The 21,758-nt window shown below is 53.2% G+C and overlaps 2 protein-coding genes across 4 annotated transcripts; one reads left to right on the top strand and one right to left on the bottom strand.

Annotated features, from left to right (window-relative positions):
* Positions 1-51: 51 nt before the first annotated feature.
* Positions 52-8,316, top strand: SIRT6 (sirtuin 6). Of its 2 annotated transcripts, XM_010828137.1 has the most exons (8): positions 52-158; positions 3,831-3,958; positions 5,240-5,422; positions 5,733-5,792; positions 6,327-6,422; positions 6,500-6,580; positions 7,185-7,308; positions 7,395-8,316. In XM_010828137.1, the coding sequence occupies exons 1-8, from the start codon at positions 93-95 to the stop codon at positions 7,734-7,736; spliced, it is 1,080 nt and encodes a 359-aa protein (XP_010826439.1). In that variant the 5' UTR covers positions 52-92; the 3' UTR covers positions 7,737-8,316. The 2 variants fall into 2 exon arrangements, with proteins under 2 accessions (XP_010826439.1, XP_010826440.1); XM_010828138.1 differs by lacking the exon at positions 3,831-3,958.
* Positions 8,317-9,064: 748 nt separating this feature from the next.
* On the bottom strand, positions 9,065-20,233 carry CREB3L3 (cAMP responsive element binding protein 3-like 3). Of its 2 annotated transcripts, none has more exons than XM_010828134.1 (10): positions 20,106-20,233; positions 19,464-19,592; positions 18,719-19,010; positions 17,762-17,874; positions 16,146-16,283; positions 15,011-15,117; positions 11,611-11,679; positions 10,370-10,454; positions 10,074-10,170; positions 9,065-9,888 (listed from the first exon to the last, which is right to left on the bottom strand). In XM_010828134.1, exons 1-10 carry the CDS (start codon positions 20,130-20,132, stop codon positions 9,575-9,577), a joined length of 1,371 nt encoding a protein of 456 aa, XP_010826436.1. In that variant the 5' UTR covers positions 20,133-20,233; the 3' UTR covers positions 9,065-9,574. The 2 variants fall into 2 exon arrangements, with proteins under 2 accessions (XP_010826436.1, XP_010826437.1); XM_010828135.1 differs by having other exon boundaries at positions 9,072-9,888; positions 16,146-16,280.
* Between the last annotated feature and the right edge of the window lie 1,525 nt (positions 20,234-21,758).

Here is a 21,758-nt window from a genome sequence, read left to right as displayed (position 1 = left end):
ACACGGCTCCTCCTTCTTCCTCGTCCCACCCTATTTCCGGCGGAAGCGGCCGCAACAAGTTAAACTTTATTGTTCCCGTTGGTGCAGTGAGGATGTCGGTGAATTACGCGGCGGGGCTTTCGCCGTATGCGGACAAGGGCAAGTGCGGTCTACCCGAGGTGAGCACGGCTGGGGGTCCCGACGGCAGCCGTCAAGGCCGTGGGCTGGGCGGGACCGGCTGGCAGTGGAGCATTGTGGGAATATCAGGAGACACTGAGGCTAGACAATGGGAGGGACTTCCCAGTGAGGAGGGGGCGGGAAGTGACGACCCAGTGCGCCTGGGGATGCGACCACGCCCAGCTCCGGGTCGGTCCGGCAGGGGACGGAGGATAGGACCCACTTTGAGAAGTCCTGAAGTTCTGATGGGGGAACAAGGCTTGTAGTTCCAGGAGGAAGGCACCGGGGCAAAGGCGGGAGGTGGCAATAAACAAACTTGGAGGGCAGATTTGGGCAGAGAGGTTTCCATAATTGGGGCAGGATGGGCCTCACGTGCCAAGTTGAGGACCTGACACTATTCTGAGGCTGGTGAGGATTTTTAGTTGAGGAGGAACCTGGAGGATGGAAATCAGAGCCCTCCAACCTCGTTGAGAGAAGTCCCCGCCATGCACTGAGACCTTGGCGGGATCCCTTCGTTCTGGGTCTCTTTCCCTCCTGTAAACTGGAGAGAAGCTTGCCCCCTCCCACAAAGGTTGGTCCGTTCCTTCTGAGTCAGTCATTCACGAGTTCTCAGATGGTGTGAAGCCCCACTTTTCTCTCTTGCCAGTTTTTTCACTTTATCCCACAAACATTTAATAAGTACCTACGTTCACGCTGGGACCACATGGGGAACCAGACAGGCCAAGCCCCCTCGTTCCAGCTGGGAGACAGATGAGCAGCAAATAAATGTAAGGAGTCAGTCAGATAGTGGTCAGCGCTAGGCAGAAAGGTAAAGCGGATGATGAGAGCTGGGGGCTGCATCGCAAACTAGGTGGCTGGTAATAGCCACCACTAAGATAACTCAGCAGTATGAAATACATTTAATGTTATGCAACCATCATCACCATCCATTTACAGAACTTTCTCCTCTTCCCGAACTAAAACTCTGTCCCCATTAAACAGTGACTCTCCATCTCCTCTCCCAGCCCCAGGCCCACCATCTGCTTTCTCTTTGTATCTGACTCCTCTTGGGACCTCACATAAGTGAAATCACACAGTATTTGTGGTTTTGTGTCTGTCTGATTTCACTGAGCGTGTGATGTCCTCAGGTTTCTTGTGTATTGAATAATGTGTCCAAATTTTCTTCCTTCTTAAGGCTGAATAATATTCCATTGTATGTGTTGCTGTTCTTCAGTCAATCAGTCATGTCCAACTCTTTGGGACCCCATGGACTGCAGCACGCCAGCCTTCCCTGTCCTTCACTATCTCTTGGAGTTTGCTCAAACTCATGGCCATTGAGTTGGTGATGCCATCCAACCATCTCGTCCTTTGTCATCCCCTTCTCCTCCTGCCTTCAGTCTTTCCCAGCATCAGGGTCTTTTCTAATGAGTTGGCTCTTCACATCAGGTGGCCAAGTATTGGAGCTTCAGCTTCAGTATCAGTCCTTCCAATGAATATTAAGGGTTGAGTTCCTTTAGGATTGACTGGTTTGATTGTACGTGTAGACCACATTTGTTAGTATCCATTCATCTGTTAATTGACACTGGGGTTGCGCCCATATTTAGCTCCTGTGAATAATGCTACTGTGAACATGAGTGTGCAAATGAGATAGCTTTTGAGCCAAGATGGAGAGGAAGTGCAAGGGAAGTCATGTAGGTGTCTGGGCAAAGGACATTCCAGGTGGAGGGCTTTGCCTCTGCAAAGCCCTGAGGCTGAACTGTGCCTAGTGTGTTGGAGGAACATAAAGGAGGCCTGTGTGGAGTGAATGAAGGGGAGAGAGGGAGGAGGGGAGAGCAGGAATGGGGCAGGTACTGCAGGGCCTTGTGGGACTTGGTGGGGACTTGGGTTTTTCCATCGAGAGAGGTGGGAGCCCTGGAGGGCTGTGGGCAGAGAAAGGATGTGATAACAAGCTGCCTTTTCCCACCCATTCCCCTCCTCCTGGGCAAGGCAGTCTGTGGCTTGTGGGCTTGCCCACTGTGGGACATGTTGTAACTTCTCCTGAAACCATGAACTTGGAGTGGGATTTGAACCCATGGTTCAGTTGAGATCACACCCTTGTCTTAGGACTTAATGAAGCTCAGTTTCTTTATTTCTCACTGCAGAAAGAATTTAGTGCGAGACAGAGATATGTGCATGCATGCATGTTAAGTCGCTTCAGTTGTTTCTGACCCTTTGTGACCCTGTGGGCCATAGCCTGCCAGGCTCCTCTGTCCATGGGATTCTCCAGGCAAGAATACTAGAGTTGATTGCCATTTTCTTCTTCAGGGGATCTTCCCAACCCAGGGATTGAACCCGTGTCTCTTAGGTCTCCTGCATTGGCAGATGGGTTCTTTACCACTAGTGCCACTTGGGAAGCCCCAAAGTGATAGGTAAGAAGTGGATTTATTTAGAGAGAAACACTCTGCACAGACAGAATGCAGTCTGTCTCAAAAGGTGAGAACAGCCTTGGGAGAAACACTCCACACACAGGGTGTGGGCCATCTCAGCAGGTGAGAGGTTCTGAAATATGGTGTGGTTAGTTTTTAGGGGCTGGATAATTTCATAGGCTAGTGAGTGGGAGGATTATTCCAATTATTTCAGGGAAGGGGTGGGGAATTCCAGGAATTGGGCCACCACCCATGTTTTCGCCTTCTGAACTGTCGTGCCATTTATCATGCTGGTGTATTACAATGAGCATGTAATGAGGCTCAAGGTCTACTGGAAGGCTCGTCTTCCGCCATCTTGGACCTAGTTGCTTCTAATCAGTTTTTGTCACATTTTATTGATCTCAAGTGGCCTGGGCCTAAAACCGGCCTAAAACTGGGAACTGAAGCGAGGCTTGAGTTCCCAGCCAGAAATTGAGCCTGGGCCAAGGTGGTGAAAATACCGGATCCTAACCACTAGACTAGTGGTCAGTGACAAGGGTCCTGGCCCTTCAGCTTTGCAGAAAAGAGTTTCCACAAAGACAGAAAGTAGTGAGGAAGCAAGTAGAGTATTTATTAGGAAGAAAAAGAGTACAATACCTAAGGATAGACACACAGGCAGACTCAGGGAGAGTCCCTGAGTTGTGCTCTTGTGGCAGTTTAAATCACTTTTATGGGGCATTTCTTCTGGATTTCCTTTGGCCAGTCATTTTGATTTGCCTGGTTCAGAGTCCATGTTTGGTATATCTCAGGCTCCTCCCATGTGTGCACGTGCATCTCTTAGCCAAGATGGATTCTACTATGAAGGCCCATGGGTCGATTATCCTTTGGCATCATTCACCTTTGACCTCCAAGGAGCCTTTCTGCCCACATGTGATCAGCGAGGTCTCTTGACTTTGAGAATGAGAAATATGTGATCTGGGCAGGGCCCAGTGTCCTACCTTAATTGTCTTGCTGTTCTCACCTCAGAGTTTCTTTGGAGCACTGGGAATGAGTCTCCAATCGATTAATCGTTAAGGTGGCGGCGGAGGGAGGTGGAGGGGGTGGGCATGTACTTCCTGCCTCACTGTGGCTCTGTCATCCTTGTAGGAAATGGCAGCCCCCTCCAGTGTTCTTGTCTGGAGAGTTTATGAACAGAGGAGCCTGGCAGGCTGCGGTCCATGGGGTCGCACAGAGTCGGACACGACTAAAGAGACGCAGCACCTGCCCCACTCCCTTCTGTTTCACTCCCTGCTGCTCTCCCTCACCCAACAGGTCTTCGACCCCCCTGAGGAGTTGGAGCAGAAGGTGTGGGAGCTGGCACAGCTCATCTGGCAGTCCTCCAGTGTGGTGTTCCACACAGGCGCAGGCATCAGCACTGCCTCAGGCATCCCCGACTTCAGGTCGGTGGGCAGGGCGGGAAGTTGAGGCAGGGCCTGCCAGGCTGCCACAGCCTTCCCTGTGAGCTCGCCAGATGAACAGGCATCAAAGCCCATCCTGCTGCCCTCCCTCCCACTGAGTCTAGGGTGACCCGTCAGTCCCCTAGGGTGTTGGGGATGTGTAACACCCTTCCTTCAAAGCAAGTCCCTTTATATCACACCCAACATTGCCTTTCATTGGTGAGAACTGGGTCATGTGACTGTACCTAGTTGTAAGTGGTGCTGGGAAACATAAGTCTTTTGTCTAGGCCCACTGTGCATGGCTAAATATTGGGTTCTATTATTACCATAGAAACCATCCAAACCTGTTTCCTAAACTGCAAGTGAGGGTATGAGACCAGATAATGTCTAACTTCCCTCTACTTTGGGCAGCCTGTGTTAGACAAGGGTCTCATTGCTGAAAAGCAGGGGTCTCAAAATTGTGGCCTCCAAGTGGCCCCTGTAGGTGTGAAGTTTGCAACCCCACCCAGATGGGCAGGCCTGTTGCACTTGTATTCCCTTTCCGAGGCTTCTCAGGCCCCCAGGATAGACTCTCATAGCAGAAGAGCAGATTCCTCGTCTGGAGGAGTGTTAGAACTCTAAGGTGTGAATCTCATCCCCCTTCCATAACCTGCCATCGCTCCCCATTGCCACACTTCAGAGTTCCAAGCACTTCAGGCTGGAAATCAAAGCCTTTCCCAACCCAGCCTTGGTTCAGCTCTCCAACCTCAGCCCCTGCAGCCCCCAGACTGTCTAAACAGCCCTGCCCTTTCCTCTCTGTTCAGAGACAGCTGCACCTCCTCCAGGAAGCCTTCCCCGAATCCCACAAAGAGCCCTCACCACTTCCACTGGACCAGCCCAGCCCTGGGTTGCTCCCTCTGCCCTGGCCCCCAGAGGGCCAGAGGGTCTGTATCCACCTGTATCTCTCCCTCACAAGATGGAGACCTCCTTGAGGGCAGGGCCTGGGTGCACTAGGGCCCCGGCATCACCCAGTGCAGGGCCATGGACTCTCTGAGGGCAGGGCCTGGGTGCACTAGGGCCCCAGCATCCCCCAGTGCAGGGCCATGCCAAGTGCAGCAGCAGTAAGTGCTGGGCGAGTTGAATAATTAATATCTCCTGTTATGTACCATGTTCTCCCTGTTTCCTACCTCACCTCCTTTGTCTATATCAATCTCTCTGACTTTTTCTCTGCCTGTTTCTCTCTTTTTCTGTTCTCTCTCTCCTTGGTCTCTAAATTCTCTCTGTCTCTTCCACCTGCTGCCGCAGGGGCCCCCATGGCGTCTGGACGATGGAGGAGCGGGGCCTGGCCCCCACGTTCGACACCACCTTCGAGAACGCCCAGCCCACAAAGACCCACATGGCGCTGGTCCAGCTGGAGCGTGTGGGCCTCCTGCACTTCCTGGTCAGCCAGAATGTGGACGGACTGCACGTGCGCTCCGGCTTCCCCAGGTGCCCCCAGTGTCCAGCCCCCTGCCCTGCCTTGAGCAGGCCACCCCTCTCCCTGAGCCTCAGTTTCCTTATCTAGAAAATGGACATTGATGGCAGCCCGTCCCTCTCCAGGCCCCTGGGGCAGTTCAGCGAGGCAGCCAGGGAGGGTTGGCGCTCAGTTGTCAGGTCTCTCAGTAGCACCTGGAGAGCTGGGCGGGATCCCCTCTTCCTGGTCCTGGGAGGATTCCAGCCCTGAGCCCTCTGGATCTTGGCTGGCTGGGGATCTGGGGATCCTGCTTCTCCACTGAGCCTCTTCCTTCTCCTCCCACAGAGACAAGCTGGCAGAGCTCCACGGAAACATGTTTATAGAAGAATGTGTCAAGTGTAAGATGTGAGTGCCACTGTGGGAGGGGGCGGGACACAAGGCATGGATGACCCAGGTCAGGCTCCCCAAAAGGTCCTGGTGAGCTAAGCCTGCTGCGTCTAGAGTCAAGGGTGTGACCCTCCCAAGGTGGGATCTGGGAGTGTATCTTCCTCCTGGGAGGTGTGTTCATTTCCTGCAGCTGCCAAAACAACCACAAACCTGAGTAACTTAAAAACAACAGAAATTCATAATCTTATGGGTCTGGAAGCTACAAGTCCAACATCAAGATGTTGGCAAAACCGTGTTCCCTCCACAGAGTCTTAAACACTAACCTACCAGGGAAGTCCCCAGGCCAGCTTTTTCATGGAAGGCCCCCTCTGCTTCCCCATCCCCAACCCCTGCTGGGTTTGCCAGCTGTCACCTCATGTTTAGATTCTGGTCTTATGCTCCCGCACTTTCCTAGGAAAACAGCTCTGTGTAAAAAGCAGGAGCTGCCCAGGTAGGCTGCAGGGTGGCTGCCTGGGAACCAGCAGTGAGCCGACCCTTTCCTCCTTGGCACAGGCAGTATGTCCGGGACACCGTGGTGGGCAGCATGGGCCTGAAACCCACGGGCCGGCTCTGCACCGTGGCCAAGTCCAGGGGGCTGCGGGCCTGCAGGTGAGTGACCCCTCCCCATGCCCTGGACCCCAGGGAGGGCCGCCAGTCTCCTGCTGACTCCCCTGCTCTCGCTACAGGGGGGAGCTGAGAGATACCATCCTGGATTGGGAGGATTCCCTGCCTGACCGGGACCTCACCTTGGCCGACGAAGCCAGCAGGTCTGACCCCAGTGGGTCCTGGGTGGGGTGGGTGGGGGAGGGGCAGAAACACAGCCAGCTCCAGCCCCGAGGGACCTCAGGAAAGGATTCCAGAGAGGAGTGATCAGCACCCTGTCTGGGCCTCACTTTGCTCGTAATAGCTCTTGTACTCAGCCCTCACATACCATCCTTACCACACCCCAGGGTGGGTGCTGCTCAGGCCCATTTCACAGAGGAGGAAACTGAGGCTGGAGCAACTGGACTCCTCCATCCAGGCTGCCCAGCCCAGAAGTGACTGAGCCAGGATCAGAACCCAGGAGTCCAAGTATAGATGGCCCGCTCCCCACCAGCAGCTCCACTTCTGCCGACAGGGTTGGGGGTGGCCCAGAAGAAGGGAAGCATCAGAGGCAGGCCATGGCTGGGCCCCCAGCAGAGGTGGGTGCTGTGTGAGCAGGTCTCCCAGGACTGGCCCCGTTGTGTTGGCAGAGCAGTGAAGCCATGGTGTTTGAGCAAGGGTCAGGGAGTATATGTGCTGGCCACCACACGCCCCTGCCTCATGGGGCAGGAAGAGCACTGCAGAGACCCTTGCCAAGGGGCTTAGACTAATCCTGCCTCCTGGCCCCAGGAATGCAGACCTGTCCATCACACTGGGCACCTCCCTGCAAATCCGGCCCAGCGGGAACCTTCCCCTCGCCACCAAGCGACGTGGAGGTCGCCTGGTCATCGTCAACCTTCAGCCCACCAAGCACGTACGTGTGGGAGCCTACCCCTGATATCACCCCTGGACCCCACCTCAAGCCTTCCCCCTCCACCTGACTGGTCCCCGCCTCCACAGGACCGCCACGCAGACCTGCGAATCCACGGTTATGTTGATGAGGTCATGACGCGGCTCATGAAACACCTGGGCCTGGAGATCCCGGCCTGGGACGGCCCCCACATGGTGGAGAGGGCACTGCCGCCCCTGCCACGCCCACCTGCCCCCAAGCTGGAGCCCAAGGAGGAGGCCTCCCCCCAGCTCAACAGCCCAGTGCCTGCCAACCCCAAGCAGGAACCCACAGCTGAGCCCTGCGCCCAGCACAATGGTTCTGGACCCACCAGCCCCAAAAGGGAGCGGCCGGACAGCCCTTCCCCTCACAGGCCTCCCAAAAGAGTGAAAACCGAGGTGGTTCCTAGCTGACCAGGGGCCCCAGGGAGGGCGGGGTTTTTTAAAATAGAAACCGTGGGTTCTTTTTCTTTTTTCTTACCGGTCTCACTTTGTTACTCATTTCTGTCCTTTGGGGGAGACCTCAGGGTGCTGAGAGCTGGGCTCCAGGCCCGGGGGCAGACTTGCCGTCCACTGGACCTCCCTTTAACTTGGGGCCTATGGAGGGGGCTTGGCAAGGAGCATCCCTGCCCCGGATCCTGAACTTGGAGCTGACAACCCCACACCTGCTCCACCCCCAGTCTGCAGCCCCTGACTCAGGGTGTTCTTGGGAGGCGTGACCAGGCCCTCCCTGATTTCCAGCCTAAACAGGAATCAAGCCTGTCTGCCCCCTGGACCCTCACACTCCCCAGCCCCTGCCTATCCCCACACAGCCTTCACAGCCCCTCTAGGAGGGAGGGGACACACAGCCACCATTTAGGAGCCAAACTTCATGGCAGGACAGACAACAGAGGCTCACACTGCCTTTGTGGCTGGAGGGAGACAAGTGGGTCCACCTGACTTCCTCCAGGCTTCCAGAAAAGCCTTCAATGCAATAAAAGCAGAATTTCTTGCATCTTGAGTCTGTGTTTACCATCCACAACCTTGCCCAGGGTCCAATCCCTGGGGGTAGGACTGTGTGGTGCCTGCGGCTCCTGGTGTGTGTGTGTGCTGGGACATTCATACAGTCCAGCTCTGGCGGTAAAGGAAGGCCTTACCAGCTGTTGACATTCCTTGAGTCCTCCATTTGTAAATATTATTTCTGTGATTCTTTAATCCGTGCCCTATGCTACTAGGCTTTGAGCCCCTCCAGGAGAGAGGCCACATCTTCTAATCGCGATTGCAAATTCCCCCACCCGACCCCACATCCCCACACCTGCACAAAGCCGGCAGGGATCCGGGTGTGACTCTTTAAAGGAAGAGCGTGGGTGCAGCTGGGGTCCATGCTCCCCAGCTGTGACCTTGGGCTAGTCCCTTCATTCCCGACGGTTCAGTCTCCTCATCCATAAGACAAGCCGGGTGGGCAGCCTAGTCCCCCAGGAAAGCAGCTGCCCCAGGCCTTCCGCGGACTCCCTTGAAGGGTCTGGGCCGGGGCGGGGCCAGAGCCGTCAGAACCTCGCGCTCCTGGCGCACCCTGCCCTCCATCAGCCGCCGCTCTCCAAGGTCCTGAAGACAACCCTGGCCCCTCGTCCCCGCTCCAGCCTCGGGGTCCAGGGACTCCCCCACGTCACTCCTCTATCTTCGGCTGGCCCAGTCCTTCCTTCTGTGGGTTGGGGAGCCCCAGACTAATTAGCCCCCACCATACTCCACCTCCACGCCAGCTGTGTTCTGCCAAGATACTTTATTAAGGATCATGGCAGTTTAAAAAAAGGAAAAGTTTGCGGGTCATGGCAGCGCCGAAGTTTAGGGCTCACCCCGTGCTCTGGGGCCGGGGTCCCTGCAGACTTGGCTGCTTTCTCCTCCGTGTGTGCGAGGGGGCAGGGAGGAGTCCCCAGGGTCGGGGGGCGGGGGTAGTTATTGAGGCCTGGTGTGTATCGATCTGTCCAGGTCAGGGATCAGTCTGTGTGTGTGTCCCTGTTTCCTTCCGCACCTGGGTCTGCATGTAGATTTCTCAGACTTTGTGGCCTTATGGTCTGTGTCTGAGAATCAGTTTCAGTGTGTACCTGGATCCCTGGGTCTGTAGCTGTGTATCTGTGCATCTCCATCCTAATCCCTTCTCCAGGTTCTCTCTCTCACCTTGGATCCCCATGCCTGTCCCTGTCCACTACAGCACCTATTGAAGCACCCCTGAGCAGAGGGGCCAGGGTGGAGAAGGGGGCAGGGACCCATGGTGTTCACAGCTCCCCCCCTGCTGCCTCCAGCCCCACGTGGCCCGGGCTGACTGCTGGCTCAGGTGGGGCACAGTCCAGTAGGGTGGCCCGGTCCAGTTCCTTCACAGAGTTGCCCTGGACCAGAGTTGAGTTGTCCAGATCCTCTGTCGAGTTGTCCAGAGCACGTGTGTCCTGGGATTCCCATTCCCCCGGAGGGCTGCCTGGAGACCTTTCCTGAAGTGCACCAGTGTTGGGCCCGGGTCCGGGGGCCTCGGAGCCTGGTGCAGTGTCGGGAGCCACCCGGGATGCCGCGTCGTTGTGTAGAGTTCTGGAGAAAACTGAGCAAGGGGTGGGGGAGGGTCATGAGGGATGGCCTGAGGGCCGGTTCCCTTCTTTCCTTAGCCCCCAGCCCCAGGGAGCACTTGCAAAGGGGCACCTTCCCCTCCCCCAGTGGGGACTGGGGAGCCAAGCAGAATGTGCCCCAGAGGGGTTTTGAAGGAAGAGCAAATCCGAGTCCACCTACCTCGCACAGGTGCGAAGTCTCCGGGGCTCTCGGCTCTGTTGGAGGCGAAAGGGCTGATGGAGGGGAGGACGATGAGGGCGAAGGAGAAGAGCAGGACCTGGTGGAGATGTGGGCGGGGTCACCCCATCCCTCCACAATCCCTGAGCACGCTTAAGCAGGAAAACAGAGGCCCAGAAGACTAGATCGTGCTGACCCGGCGCTCAGGGCTCTGCTCCTACTCATGCTCTCCTCCCCCACAGGCCCCTCTGCCAAGGTTGAGGACACCCTCCCACTCAGAGCTGGGGGTCAGGACTCACTGCTATGCAAGTGCCCGTCTGTGCCGATTTGCTGGTAGACTGGACCACAATGGCCTGGAGTTTCTTCAGCTGTTCCAAGAGAGACCTTAGTGGAAATGGGAAGCCTTGGCTGAGCCCTGTATGGCCTTCACCTGGCTCCCTGTCCATTTCTGTTATCTCCCAGCCTGGCTGAGGTCTGAATCCTATCCACCCCTCAAGGCCCTACTGCTAATTAAAAGTCCCAGAAGCTCCCTCAATAAATCTCCACTGAACATCTCACCCGCTTTTCTGACACCCAGCCTCCTCCATCCAGGTTGCCATCATCACTCACCTGGACACCAGCCCCCACCTCTGGTCCCCTCAAGCCTCTCGTGCCCCCTCTAGGGTTCACGCTCCATACTTTTCAAATGTGATTCAACCCCCAGCCCTCCAGGTTCCCACCTCCCTTGGGGTAAAAGCCTGAGTCTTCATTGTTGCCCACAAGGCCCTGCATGACCTGCCTCCCTCTCTCCTCTCCCCTGACTCTGCCCCTCACTCACACTGCTCCAGCCACACAGTCCCCTTATTGTTTCTCCTACATACAAGTATTCCTGCCCTAGGACCTTTGCATTGGCTGTGCCCTCTGTACCAAGGACACTGTTCCCCCCCCCACAGGTCTTTTTGTAGCTGCTTCTTTCTTATCTTTCTTATCTTCTTTCTTATCTGTTGGATCTCATCTCAAATGGCAGTTTATCTGACTTCCCTGCCTAAAATAGCGCCCCCCCCAGCCCCTTCCCCCTAGTTTATTTTTCTTCCAAGTGGCTATCACTGTTTGAATGATCTTTTACACAGTTTTGTTTGTCTTGAGTATGTTTCTCACTAGAGTATGAGTCTTTTAAGTGGAGGGACTGTATCTGTTTTGCTCACTATTGAGGTATCAGTACCCAGAACTATGCCTGGCACTGAGTAGATGCTAATAAAAACTGAATTAGTACATGTACCCCATAGATGGAATCACCTGCAGTTCTCCAACACACCATACTCCTAGCCTTTGGCCATTCATATACCATTTCCTTCCTTCCCTCTATGGAACTCTTATACATCCTTCAAGGGCCCAAGTCTAAATCCCCTCTTCTATGCAGCCTGCCCCCTCTCTGGGTGGAATCCTCACCTTCTGCTCTGCCCTGCTATCACACAGCCTGTCCCCCCTTGTCCACCTCTCCTGCAAGAGACTCCAGGGTCAGCTTCCCCCCGTCCTCAGTCCCAGTCACACCAAGACTCACAGGTTCTGCTTTTCGAGATGCAAGACCTTCCTCTGAAGTTCCTGATTCTGGGCGGTACAAGCTGACATCCTGCAAATGCAACATCACAGTGACATTCAGAATATGCCTGTCACCCCTGCAGATCCATGAGCTGCAACTGATGAAGCCCAAGAACCTAGAGCCCAAGCTCTGCCACAAGAGAAGCCACCTCAGGAGTTCCCTGGTGGTCCAGTGGCTAGGACTTCACATGCTCCCAATGCAAGGGGCCCAAGTTTGATCCCTGGTCGAGGAACTGGATCCCACAGGCTACAACTAGGAACTCACACAGCTAAATAAACATTTTAAAAAAAGAAGAAAGAGAAGCCATCGCAATGAGAAGCCTGCACATCACAACCAGAGAGTAGCCCCCGCTTCCTGCAACTAGAGAAAGACCACGCACAGCAATGAAGACTTGCACAGCCGACATAAAAAAATAAAACATTCAAATCATGGCATGAGGGTATGTTAGTATCCAGGGAAGAGGATAAATTCCCCCACTAAAAGGCCCTCCTAAATAACTCATGGGATAAAGAAGAATCCACAGTGAAAAGTAGGGAAGACCTAGGAGTCAAGTAATGACAACATCCAAATCAAGATGTGTGAGATGCAGCTAAAGAAGTGCTGAGGAGAAAACGCATAACCTTATTACAGTTTAAGCAGCTGAACATGTGCAGTGCCTAGTCGCTCAATCGTGTCCAACTCTTTGTGACCCCATGGACTGTAGCCCGCCAGGCTTCTCTGTCCATGGGGGTGCTCCAGGCAAGAATACTGGAGTGGGTTGCCGTGCCCTCCTCCAGGAGATCTTCCCCACCCAGGGATCAAACCCAGGTCTCCTGCATTGCAGACAGATTCTTTACAGTCTGAGCCACCGGGGAAGCCTGCAGCTGAACATACACATTTAAAAATCAGCAAAAGAACAACAGAATAAACTCACTTAAAAAAAAAAAATGAAAGACACAATAAAGCTAAGAGTAGAAATAAAGGAACTAGTACACAGAAACACAATTGAGTGGGAGGAAAAGTCAGAAATTCATTCTTTGAAAACAATAAGTAAAACAAAGTTCTGGCAAGATTGCTCAAGATAAAAAACAAGTGAAGGTGCAAATACACAACATGAGTTATTACTAAGGTCCCAGCTACAGATGATTCAAAGCTTAAAAAAATAATGGGAGAGAACTATGAACTATCTTATGTCGATAAATTTGAAATGGACAACTTTCCAGAAGAATCAGTTCAGTTCAGTCACTCAGTCGTGTCCAACTCTTTGCGACCCCATGAATCGAAGCACACCAGGCCCCCCTGTCCATCACCAACTCCCAGAGTTCACTCAGACTCACGTCCATCGAGTCAGTGATGCCATCCAGCCATCTCATCCTCTGTCGTCCCCTTCTCCTCCTGCCCCCAATCCCTCCCAGCATCAGAGTCTTAGAATAACACATCCCAAAATTGACTAGGGAAGAAATAGAAAATGCAGATAGACCTGTAACATTTACTAAAATCACTTTTGGTTTAAAAAGTGAGTGAACTAAGTTTTTATGTTTCCTACCCTGATGCTGGGAAAGATTGAGGGCGGGAGGAGAAGCGGATGACGGGGGATGAGATGGTTGGATGGCATCACTGACTAAATGGACATGAGTTTGAGCAAGCTCCAGGAGAAGGCGAAGGGCAGGGAAACCTGGCGTGCTACAGACCATGGGGTCACAAAGAGTCAGACATGACTGAGCGACTGAACAACACCACCACATTAAAGAACAATGAGGACCCTGCCTCTCAGTATCCTGTATGACTTTAGAGAGGTGATTGGATGGGCTTAGAGTGCACAGGGATTAGAAAAAATGGAGACAGTGACAGACTTTATTTTCTGGGGCTCCAAAATCACTACAGATGGTGACTGCAGCCATGAAATTAAAAGAAGCTTGCTTCTTGTAAGAAAAGCTATGACCAAACTAGACAGCATATTTAAAATCAGAGACATTACTTTGCCAACAAAGGCTCCATCTAGTCAAAGCTATGGTTTTTCCAGTAGTCATGTATGGATGTGAGAGTTGGACTATAAAGAAAGCTGAGTGCCAAAGAACCGATGCTTTTGAACTGTGGTGTTGGAGAAGACTCTTGAGAATCCCCTGGACTGCAAGGAGATCAAACCAGTCAATCCTAAAGGAAATCAGTCCTGAAGATTCATTGGAAAAATGATCCTGAAGCTGAAATTCTAATACTTTGGCCACCTGATGTGAAGAACTGATTCATTGGAAAAGACCCTGATGCTGGGAAAGATTGACGGGAGGAGGAGAAGGGGATGACGGATGAGATGGTTGGATGGCATCACCGACTCAATGGACATGAGTTTGAGCAAGCTCCAGGAGTTGGTGACGGACAGGAAAGCCTGGTGTGCTGCAGTCCGTGGGGTCACAAAGAATCGGACATGACTGAGCGACTGAACTGAACTGAGAGTGCACAGTTCTTAAGTTGAGAAAGTTCCTCCTTCCTTCTACTCCCTGGAAGGAAGCCATGATAGCTCTGAGGACCAGAGAGGCTCAGACAAGGGAAGTAAATGTCTCACCTACAGGCAAAGAGCCAGGACATAACCTCCCTTCTTGGCATAGCATCATCTAGGGCAGTGGTCCCCAACCTTTTTGGCACCTGGGACTGGTTTCAAGGAAGACAGTTCTTCCATGAATCCGGGGTGTGGAGGGGATAGTCTTAGGATGATTCAAGCACATTACATTTAATTTTCACTTTATTTCTATTTTCTGGAAATTAGGGTTAGGGTCTGTGCTTCCAGGAGAATCTAGTGCTGCTGCTGATCTCACAGGAGGTGGGGCTAAGGCGGTAATATGAGTTGGGGGGAGCGGCTGTAAACACCGTTGCTCCCTTGCCTGCTGCTCACCTCCTGCTGTGCGGCCTGGTTCCTGACAGGCCATGGATTGGTACCAGTCCATGGCCCAGGAATTGGGGACCCCTGTTCTAGGGGATTAGGGGCCTCAAAATTGAGCCCTGTGCCACCTCTAGGCATTTTTCCATCCTTGTAATTCACAGACAAAACAGTCGCTCCCATGTGGCACAGTGGTAAAGAATCCACTTGCCAACGCAGGAGACTCAGAAGACATGGGCTTGATCCCTGGGTTGGGAAGATCCCTTGGAGAAGGAAATGGCTACCCAGTCCAGTATTCTTGCCTGGAGAATCCCATGGACAGAGGAGCTTGGCAGGTTGCCGTCCATGTAGTCGAACATCACTGAGCAACTGAACACACACACACACACACACACACACACACACACACACACACACAGATTGTGACCTTTGCTCCACTGCATGCCTCTCTCAGGCCTCAGTCCCCACCCCCTTCACCTCGAGTGTGGGGTCCTGGGTCCCCAGCCTTACCGAGTCTCCAGGCCATCAATGTATTCCTTCTTCTTTTTCCGGCTTTCTTGAGCTGACTGTTTGTTTCGGATTTTCCGGCGGATCTTTTTCAGCATTCGCTCCTCATACTGCAGAGTGACATTGGGAGGAGACTGAGTTAGTCTGAAGGGTTCACTCTCTTGTCCAGAGCCCACAGTTTCACCCCCAGTATCCTCCCAAGGGAGCCAGACTCAGGGACTTGAGGGCAGACCCTTCATGGCTTGAAGGCCAGATTTTCTGTCCTCAAATTCCCTCAGAGTCTCTAGTGGTTGTGGGGGTGGGGAGGGGTCGGGGGATGGGAATGGTCCTGGTTTCCTGACGGTCTTTCTGCTCCCAGTCCCAGTTCCATGATTAACAACTAGATTTTGTGCACTGGTGCAGTCGCGCCACCATCTGGCCATGTGTGGGATTGGCGCCTTTTCCCAGGCCAGTTATCACTAAGAGAAGTCTTTCAACTGGAAAAGGCAAACTCAGGTATTGATACTGAGTGAACAGGCTGAGTGGAGGCCCCGGCCAGCTAGAAAGCCCCCACTGTGTTGGCTCTGATGATGAATTTTCTGGTTCTGATGACAGACACATCCTAACACTCTAGTTACGTGTGCTGTGCTTAGTCACTAGTCGTGTCCGACTCTTTGTGACCCCACCAACTGTAGCCCACCAGATTCCTCTGTCCATGGGAATTCTCCAGGCAAGAATACTGGAGTGGATGGCCATGCCTTCCTTCAGGGGATCTTCCCAACAGGCGGATTCTTTACCATCTGAGCCACCAGTTAGGGAGACATAAAGGTGAGATTCAGGCTTCCCAGGTGGTAGAGAAGTAAAGAATCCACCTGCCAATGCAGGAAATGCAAGAGACATGAGTTCGACCCCTGGGTCGGGAAGATCCCCTGGAGTATGCAGTGGCAACCCACTCCAATATTCTTGCCTGAAGAACGCCATGGACAAAGGAAACTGGTGAGCTACCATCCATAGGGTCGCAAAGAGTTGGACATGACTGAGTGTGCACACACACACACACACACACACACACACACACATGCACACAAAGGTGAGACTCGTGGGCATGTTGCTGCAGGAAGTGGGGTGAGGCCCAGAGCCAGGGGTCCCATGGACTCACCTTGGTAAGGGGCAGCTGAGTGGGCAGAGTGATGCCTTCTTTGGCTAGTAGCTTCTTCTCATCCTCCGTCAGCACCAGCTCCTGGCAGTGCCCAGTCCCAGGTCGCAACAGGTGGGGGGCTGCCAGGTGATGTTGCTGCTGTGGGGAAACCAGGAGAACTGTTTTGGGGGCAGAGACAGTGACTACCTCTGAGAAATAAAAGGCATGGAGAAACAATTGATCCAGTCGCTGTAGGGTCCACACTGGCACTAGGGCACCAAACAACCAGCCCACAGCCCTCTGACCCAGCCATTCCGTTTCCAGGAATTCATCTTACAGATACAAGTGTGGTTTTTTGTTTGTTTCACAAATAGTCATTTGACAGTTATGTGTTTAGCATCTACTACAGGCTACGCACTGCTCCGCGCTCTGAGCATTCCTTGCAGCTCTTGTCTGCAACAGGAAAAGGAAAATCCAACAAACAGGGTGTAGGATAAGTGAGCCTCTGGGAAAAGAGAGTGAGAGGTGGTTCTCCCCGTGTACCTGTTTGTACCTTTGGAATTTGGACTGTGTGCATGCATTTGACTATTCAAAAAATTTTCAAACTAAATTTAAATCACGAAATAGAAACACTGAAAATGAAAGAAGCGTGTCATCAGACAGCCAAGTTCTAGGAATGTCACACCATGACTCAGGAATAAAGGTAGAGATTGGGGCAGCCTGCTATCTATTGAATAAAATTCCAGTTCCTGGAATTCCAGGCCATTGATCAGTCCAACCATTTTCTCTTCAGGGCTCAAGCCTCAGTGTGTTCATCTGCAATATGGGAAGATTAATATCATTGTTTTGTGGAAGTGGGAGGCCTTCTTCCCCTATTGCCTCCCACTTCCACAAAACAATGATATTAAACTTGATATTTTTACAAAATCCAGTTAGCATTTCCAAAGTAGTCATTTGTCTTTCCTATCCTTCAAGACCTGCTGAAGTTCTATCTCCTCCAGGAAGCTTTCCTGGACCTGCAATGCCCTTCTAGCCTCTCTCCCTAAGCAGTCATTGTCCCCTCTTGACCATGAGGTCCCCATAGACTGAGCACACAGCTGATGCTCACCGCAGGTCTCTCAAGTCAAGAGGGATGTTCTGGTCTTTTTTAGAGGTTGTCAGGACAACTTTAGGCATCAGGAGATCAAATCCTGACTTGGCCACATGCTTGCTGTGTGACTTTGTGTCTGTGGCTTAACCTCTCTGGGGACTGGTTTTCTCATCTGTGAAAGGGAGCAGGGTACTAACTGGGTTCTCAGGCCTGGTTTGCCCATAGCGGAAGCTCAGGGCAAGATAAGATAGCCCAAGGTAAGCATACAAAGGGCACAATAGACCCAATAGGTCAGCTCAGGAAGTGGGCCTGCAGCAGCTGTGTGATTTAAGGCAAATTACTAAACCTCTCTGTGCCCATTTAATCATATGTGAAATTAAGATAATAGCCTCAATTTTCACGGTTGCTTTGAATTAAAAGACCTGGGACCAATACCAATTCCTGTCTGTGACTGTCTTCCAGTCTTCAAAATGGGTGTATTGGGGCCCCATGAGCCCAGGGCCCCTCCCAGCTCTGATGCTCCAGGGGGCAGGTGGGGGCTGCTCACCAGGTCCCCGCTGCTGCTGGAGAGGAGGAGGTCCTTGACCGTGAGGTTGTAGCGTGAGGGCGAGTCAGCCAGGTCGGTCTGCTCCTCAGCATAGACGCCTGGGCTCCACATTTCTAACAGGGCACATGAGGATGGAGACAGGGGTGGGGGTCAGGCAAGGGGCCTCGAGCTCCCAGGTCCTACCTGCCTCCTCCAGCAAAGCTATAGCATCGACCCTAATGTGCTAGGCATTTGTTGCCTGGCTTGAGACTCCAAGACCAGGTGCCTCAGTCTCCCCTCTGCCATAAGACGGGGACCCCAGTTCATCAGGACGTTGTTAGGAACCCACGGCCAGCCCAAGAGGGAGTGGCTGTTATCACTCAGGATTAGGGGCTGGATCTGCGCTGGCCTGGCCTTATCTCCTCCTGGGGGCAGGGACCAGTTCTGATTCACCCGCAGTTCCCTCCCACCAGCTACCTGGCACCCCATAGGTGAGCTGCTCTAGAGAGCACAGTCTTCCGAGTCAGATGGCCCTTGCTTCTAATCCCATCTGGGTGGAGTTGCGTGACCTTGGGTAAGGGAGTAAACCTCTCTGAGCCTCAGTTTTGTCAAGTCTCCAATGGGACTAATAAGTACTCCCACGCCATTGCGGGGCTCAAAAGACAAAGGATGCCCTCTTGGTGGAGTCTTCTGCATCAGGCCTTTCCCCAGGTCTGTAGGAGCACCCCAAGGCCTGGGATCCCACAATCTCACGAACTTTCACTGAGTCTCCTATGAACCAGGCATGGAAGGTATAAAAAATGAGGTTGCCAGCACAATGCTTGAGGCAGACTGCATCCCAGCTCTGCGGCTCTGACTCATCTCTTAACCATCCGGAAAATGGGTCCATGACAGCACACCAGTGCCCATCTCAAAGGGTGGATTTGTGCGTTCAGTGCCTGAGACAAGGCAAGCATAGTCAGCTGACACAGGACTCACCCAGGTCTATGGCAACAGAAGTCTCAAGCCTTGGGGCCACTGGCCCGAGGTGCCTGGCAGGGCAGGTGGGGCCAGGATGGTAGGAGGGGCAGGGCCCCTTGCCAGACTCCACACTATGGCAGCCGGCAGGGGTGGCAGGCACCCCACCGTGTGGAGGCGTGTCCTGGGTGTCAGAGGGCAGATCTTCTGAGATGCCACTGTCACTGGCCGCGGGGGACCAGGTTGGGGAATCTGAATCTCCAGAACCCAGGATGGAGTTGAGGAAGTCATCAGAGTCCGCACCTGGCAGGACCTGTTGGGACAGAGGGCACCGGTGGGAATTAGGAGGTCTATGCTTTGCAATGCTGTGTCTCTGGGCAAGCTGCTGACCCTCTTTGGGCCTCACGTGTCCTTTCTGTAATATGGAAAGAGCTAATGTTTGTTGCCCATTGGCATGGCTGGAGCCTGAACCCAATCGTGTAGCTCGGGAACAACATCAAACCTTGTCGAGCGAGGAACAAGCCCCAAGTTTAAGTCTGGAGCCAACTTCAAACTACTGTGTGACCCAGGACAAGTTACCACTCCTGTCTGGGCCTTGGTTTCCACCCCTTTAAGAAGAAGGCGATGTCATCTGGCCCTTAGGGTCGCTGAAAGGGTTTATACAACGTGCTTTGCTAAAATCACATGTGTGTGTGTGGTAAAGGCACAAAGCTGAGCGGAGTCCCGGCTCTGACCTGGGGGTGGGGACGACGCATTGGATTATCACCTGGTCCTCCCCATGGCCCCAGTCCTCTCCCAGCTCTACGTGTCTCAGGACGCCGTCCTGCCGGTCAAACAGTAGATCCAGGAGTTCCAGGCTGTCGATAGGGCCCATGGGACTGGTGGAGGAAGCCATCTGGGGCGAGGAGGGGACACCTGTGAGGGTCATGCAGCCCCTCTCCTGCCCACTGCCCATCTGCCACCACCTGAGGTACCTTCCCCTCTGCTTCAGTCCCAGCTGTAGCCCCCAGGTCGGCCTGCCCCTCCTGCCTGCGGAGCCTCAATCTCCAAATCTCTGTTATGGGGCCAACCCAGAGGCTCCTGGGCCTAGGAGCCAATTTCTTTAAAAAGCACTAGACAGCTGCCCCGTGGGGATGGACAGCAGATGAAGCTAGCCCCCTCTTGCATTCCCATCCTGTAAGAGTCCCCCCCCCCACACACACACACCCTTTTCTGGAAGGCAGGGAAGCCCAGAATAAAGTCCAGCAGCGGCCCGGAATAGAGACACAATCTTAGTCATTGTATTCTCCCTCCGGGTCTCAGTCTTCCCATCTGTACAAGGGGGTGTGAGGTGCCTGCCAATTCTGGGAGCTTGGGGAGAGTTCCTGGCATAAATCGTCCCTCCCCTGGGGACCCGTGCAGGTCTCACCTTTCCAATAGCTAAGTCCCCATCCATGAGTCCCTCTAGCTCCTTCTCCAGACCTCCTGCGTCTGCCTCGAGCTGAAGGCTCAGTCTGCCATCAAGTCTCCCGGGCTCAGCTGCGTCTTCTCTGTGGTTGTCACCACTCCCCAAAAGATGCTGAAATAGTCCCGGGGCTCTCCCAGCCCACCCCAAGGTGCTGATTGGGCAACAGGCAGGACGGACAGAGTTAAGGGCCAATGACAGCGGGGCAAACTAGGGGGAGGGGCGGGAAGACCGTTATCTCGCATGTTTTGTGCTTTTCCAGTCGCAGTGGGCAAAGGCCAAAGTCTGGGGTTCCGCGGCTCCATGACCTTTCCCCTACTTTCGGGGACTGTGTCTTCCATAGTCCCCGGATGTCAGCTCCAAGAGAGCCCAGGGCCCTTGGCCGGGTCCCGTCCACTCCCAGAACAAAACAGAACCCAAAAGAATAGCCCAGACTTTTGGGGGCGCCCTTCCTTCAGCCAGGAGTTCCCTTCCTTCATCACAGCTGGCAGCCCTCAAAGCCCCCTTCCCCCAGGCAAGGTTTCTCCGGCCAAACCAGAGCAATCAATCCCTTCTAGAACCTTCTAGCGTTCACTTATTCTCAACAGATACTTATTGCATGCCAAACTGATTCCTGCCTCAGGGCCTTTGCACTGGCTGTTCCCTCTGCCTGGAAGGCATATCTGCTCAACCCAACTCTCTCACTGTGTTCACACATTCCTGAATGTTTGCTATTTGTGGAACCCAGCACAGACAACTGAGAAGCCCCTCTGGGATTCCATCCACCCCCAACACACACAACCAGGGAGGAGCCCCCCACCCCTTACCGCTTGATCACATCACTGTTTTCATGGACCTCACTACTGGAAATTTTCTTGTTTACTTACCTATATTCTTCTCTCATTGCTCCTCTGCCCTTTCATGTGAGCACCTTCAGGGGGACAATAGAGGCTCTTTTGCTCTCAGCAGGGTCCCCAGTGTCTTAAAGATGCCCACACACAGGAGGCACTCCATCAACTCTTACTCATCTGGCAACTCCTAGGGCAGTGGACAAGCTAGATCATAAAAGCATAAACACACCAATAGCTGACAAATGGGTGAATGCTACCAAGAAGCTGAATGTAATCATGTACAGAGCAACACAGGACGGGCAAAGACTTTATTTTTATTTTTTTAATGCTTTAAAAAAAATAGTGTGCTTTCTTTGAACTGCATGCCATGAATTTTTTTTTTCTTTTTTTGGGCCCGATTTCATGTGGGATCTTAGTTCCCTGACCCAGGATCGAACCTGCATCCCCTGCATTGGAAGAAGGAATCTTAACCACTGGACCACCAGGAAAGTTCCAGGATTCTTTCGGAAGGTGACATTTAAGTGTGTTCCTAAATGATGAGCAAGAGCCCAGCCACTGGAATACCTGGTGAAAGGCTGTTTCAGGTCAAGGAACAGCTCATGCAAAGGCCCTGGGGCAGGACTCTAGCTGGTGTGTGGGATGAACAGCAAGGAGGCCCGTGTGTCTGGAGAACAGTGAGTGAAGGGCGAGAGGAAGGAAAGGAGGACACAGAGGGAACAGGGCAGGTCATGCAGAGTCTTGTGGGCTGTGGCAAGGAGTTTAAGTTAGTCGCATCTTTTTGAGATCC

This window comes from Bison bison, unplaced genomic scaffold, assembly GCF_000754665.1.
Source record: "Bison bison bison isolate TAMUID 2011002044 unplaced genomic scaffold, Bison_UMD1.0 scf7180017864492, whole genome shotgun sequence".
Lineage (NCBI taxonomy): Eukaryota > Metazoa > Chordata > Mammalia > Artiodactyla > Bovidae > Bison > Bison bison.
Note: the sequence above shows the minus strand (reverse complement) of the source record. Positions and strands in the feature narration are given on the sequence as shown.

Bases quoted from the DNA above. Each gene is read 5' to 3' on its own strand.
- SIRT6 (XM_010828137.1), top strand. From the start codon at position 93: ATGTCGGTGAATTACGCGGCGGGGCTTTCGCCGTATGCGGACAAGGGC. The intron at 5,423-5,732 runs GTGCCCCCAGTG...CTCCTCCCACAG, and splicing joins GTGCGCTCCGGCTTCCCCAG to AGACAAGCTGGCAGAGCTCC. The intron at 7,309-7,394 runs GTACGTGTGGGA...CCGCCTCCACAG, and splicing joins ACCTTCAGCCCACCAAGCAC to GACCGCCACGCAGACCTGCG.
- CREB3L3 (XM_010828134.1), bottom strand. From the start codon at position 20,132: ATGGATGGGGACTTAGCTATTGGAAAG. The intron at 17,875-18,718 runs GTGAGTCCTGTG...GTGCCCTGTTAG, and splicing joins TTCTGTTGCCATAGACCTGG to AAATGTGGAGCCCAGGCGTC. The intron at 16,284-17,761 runs GTGAGCAGCCCC...GTTTCCCCACAG, and splicing joins CCAGCAGCAGCGGGGACCTG to CAGCAACATCACCTGGCAGC.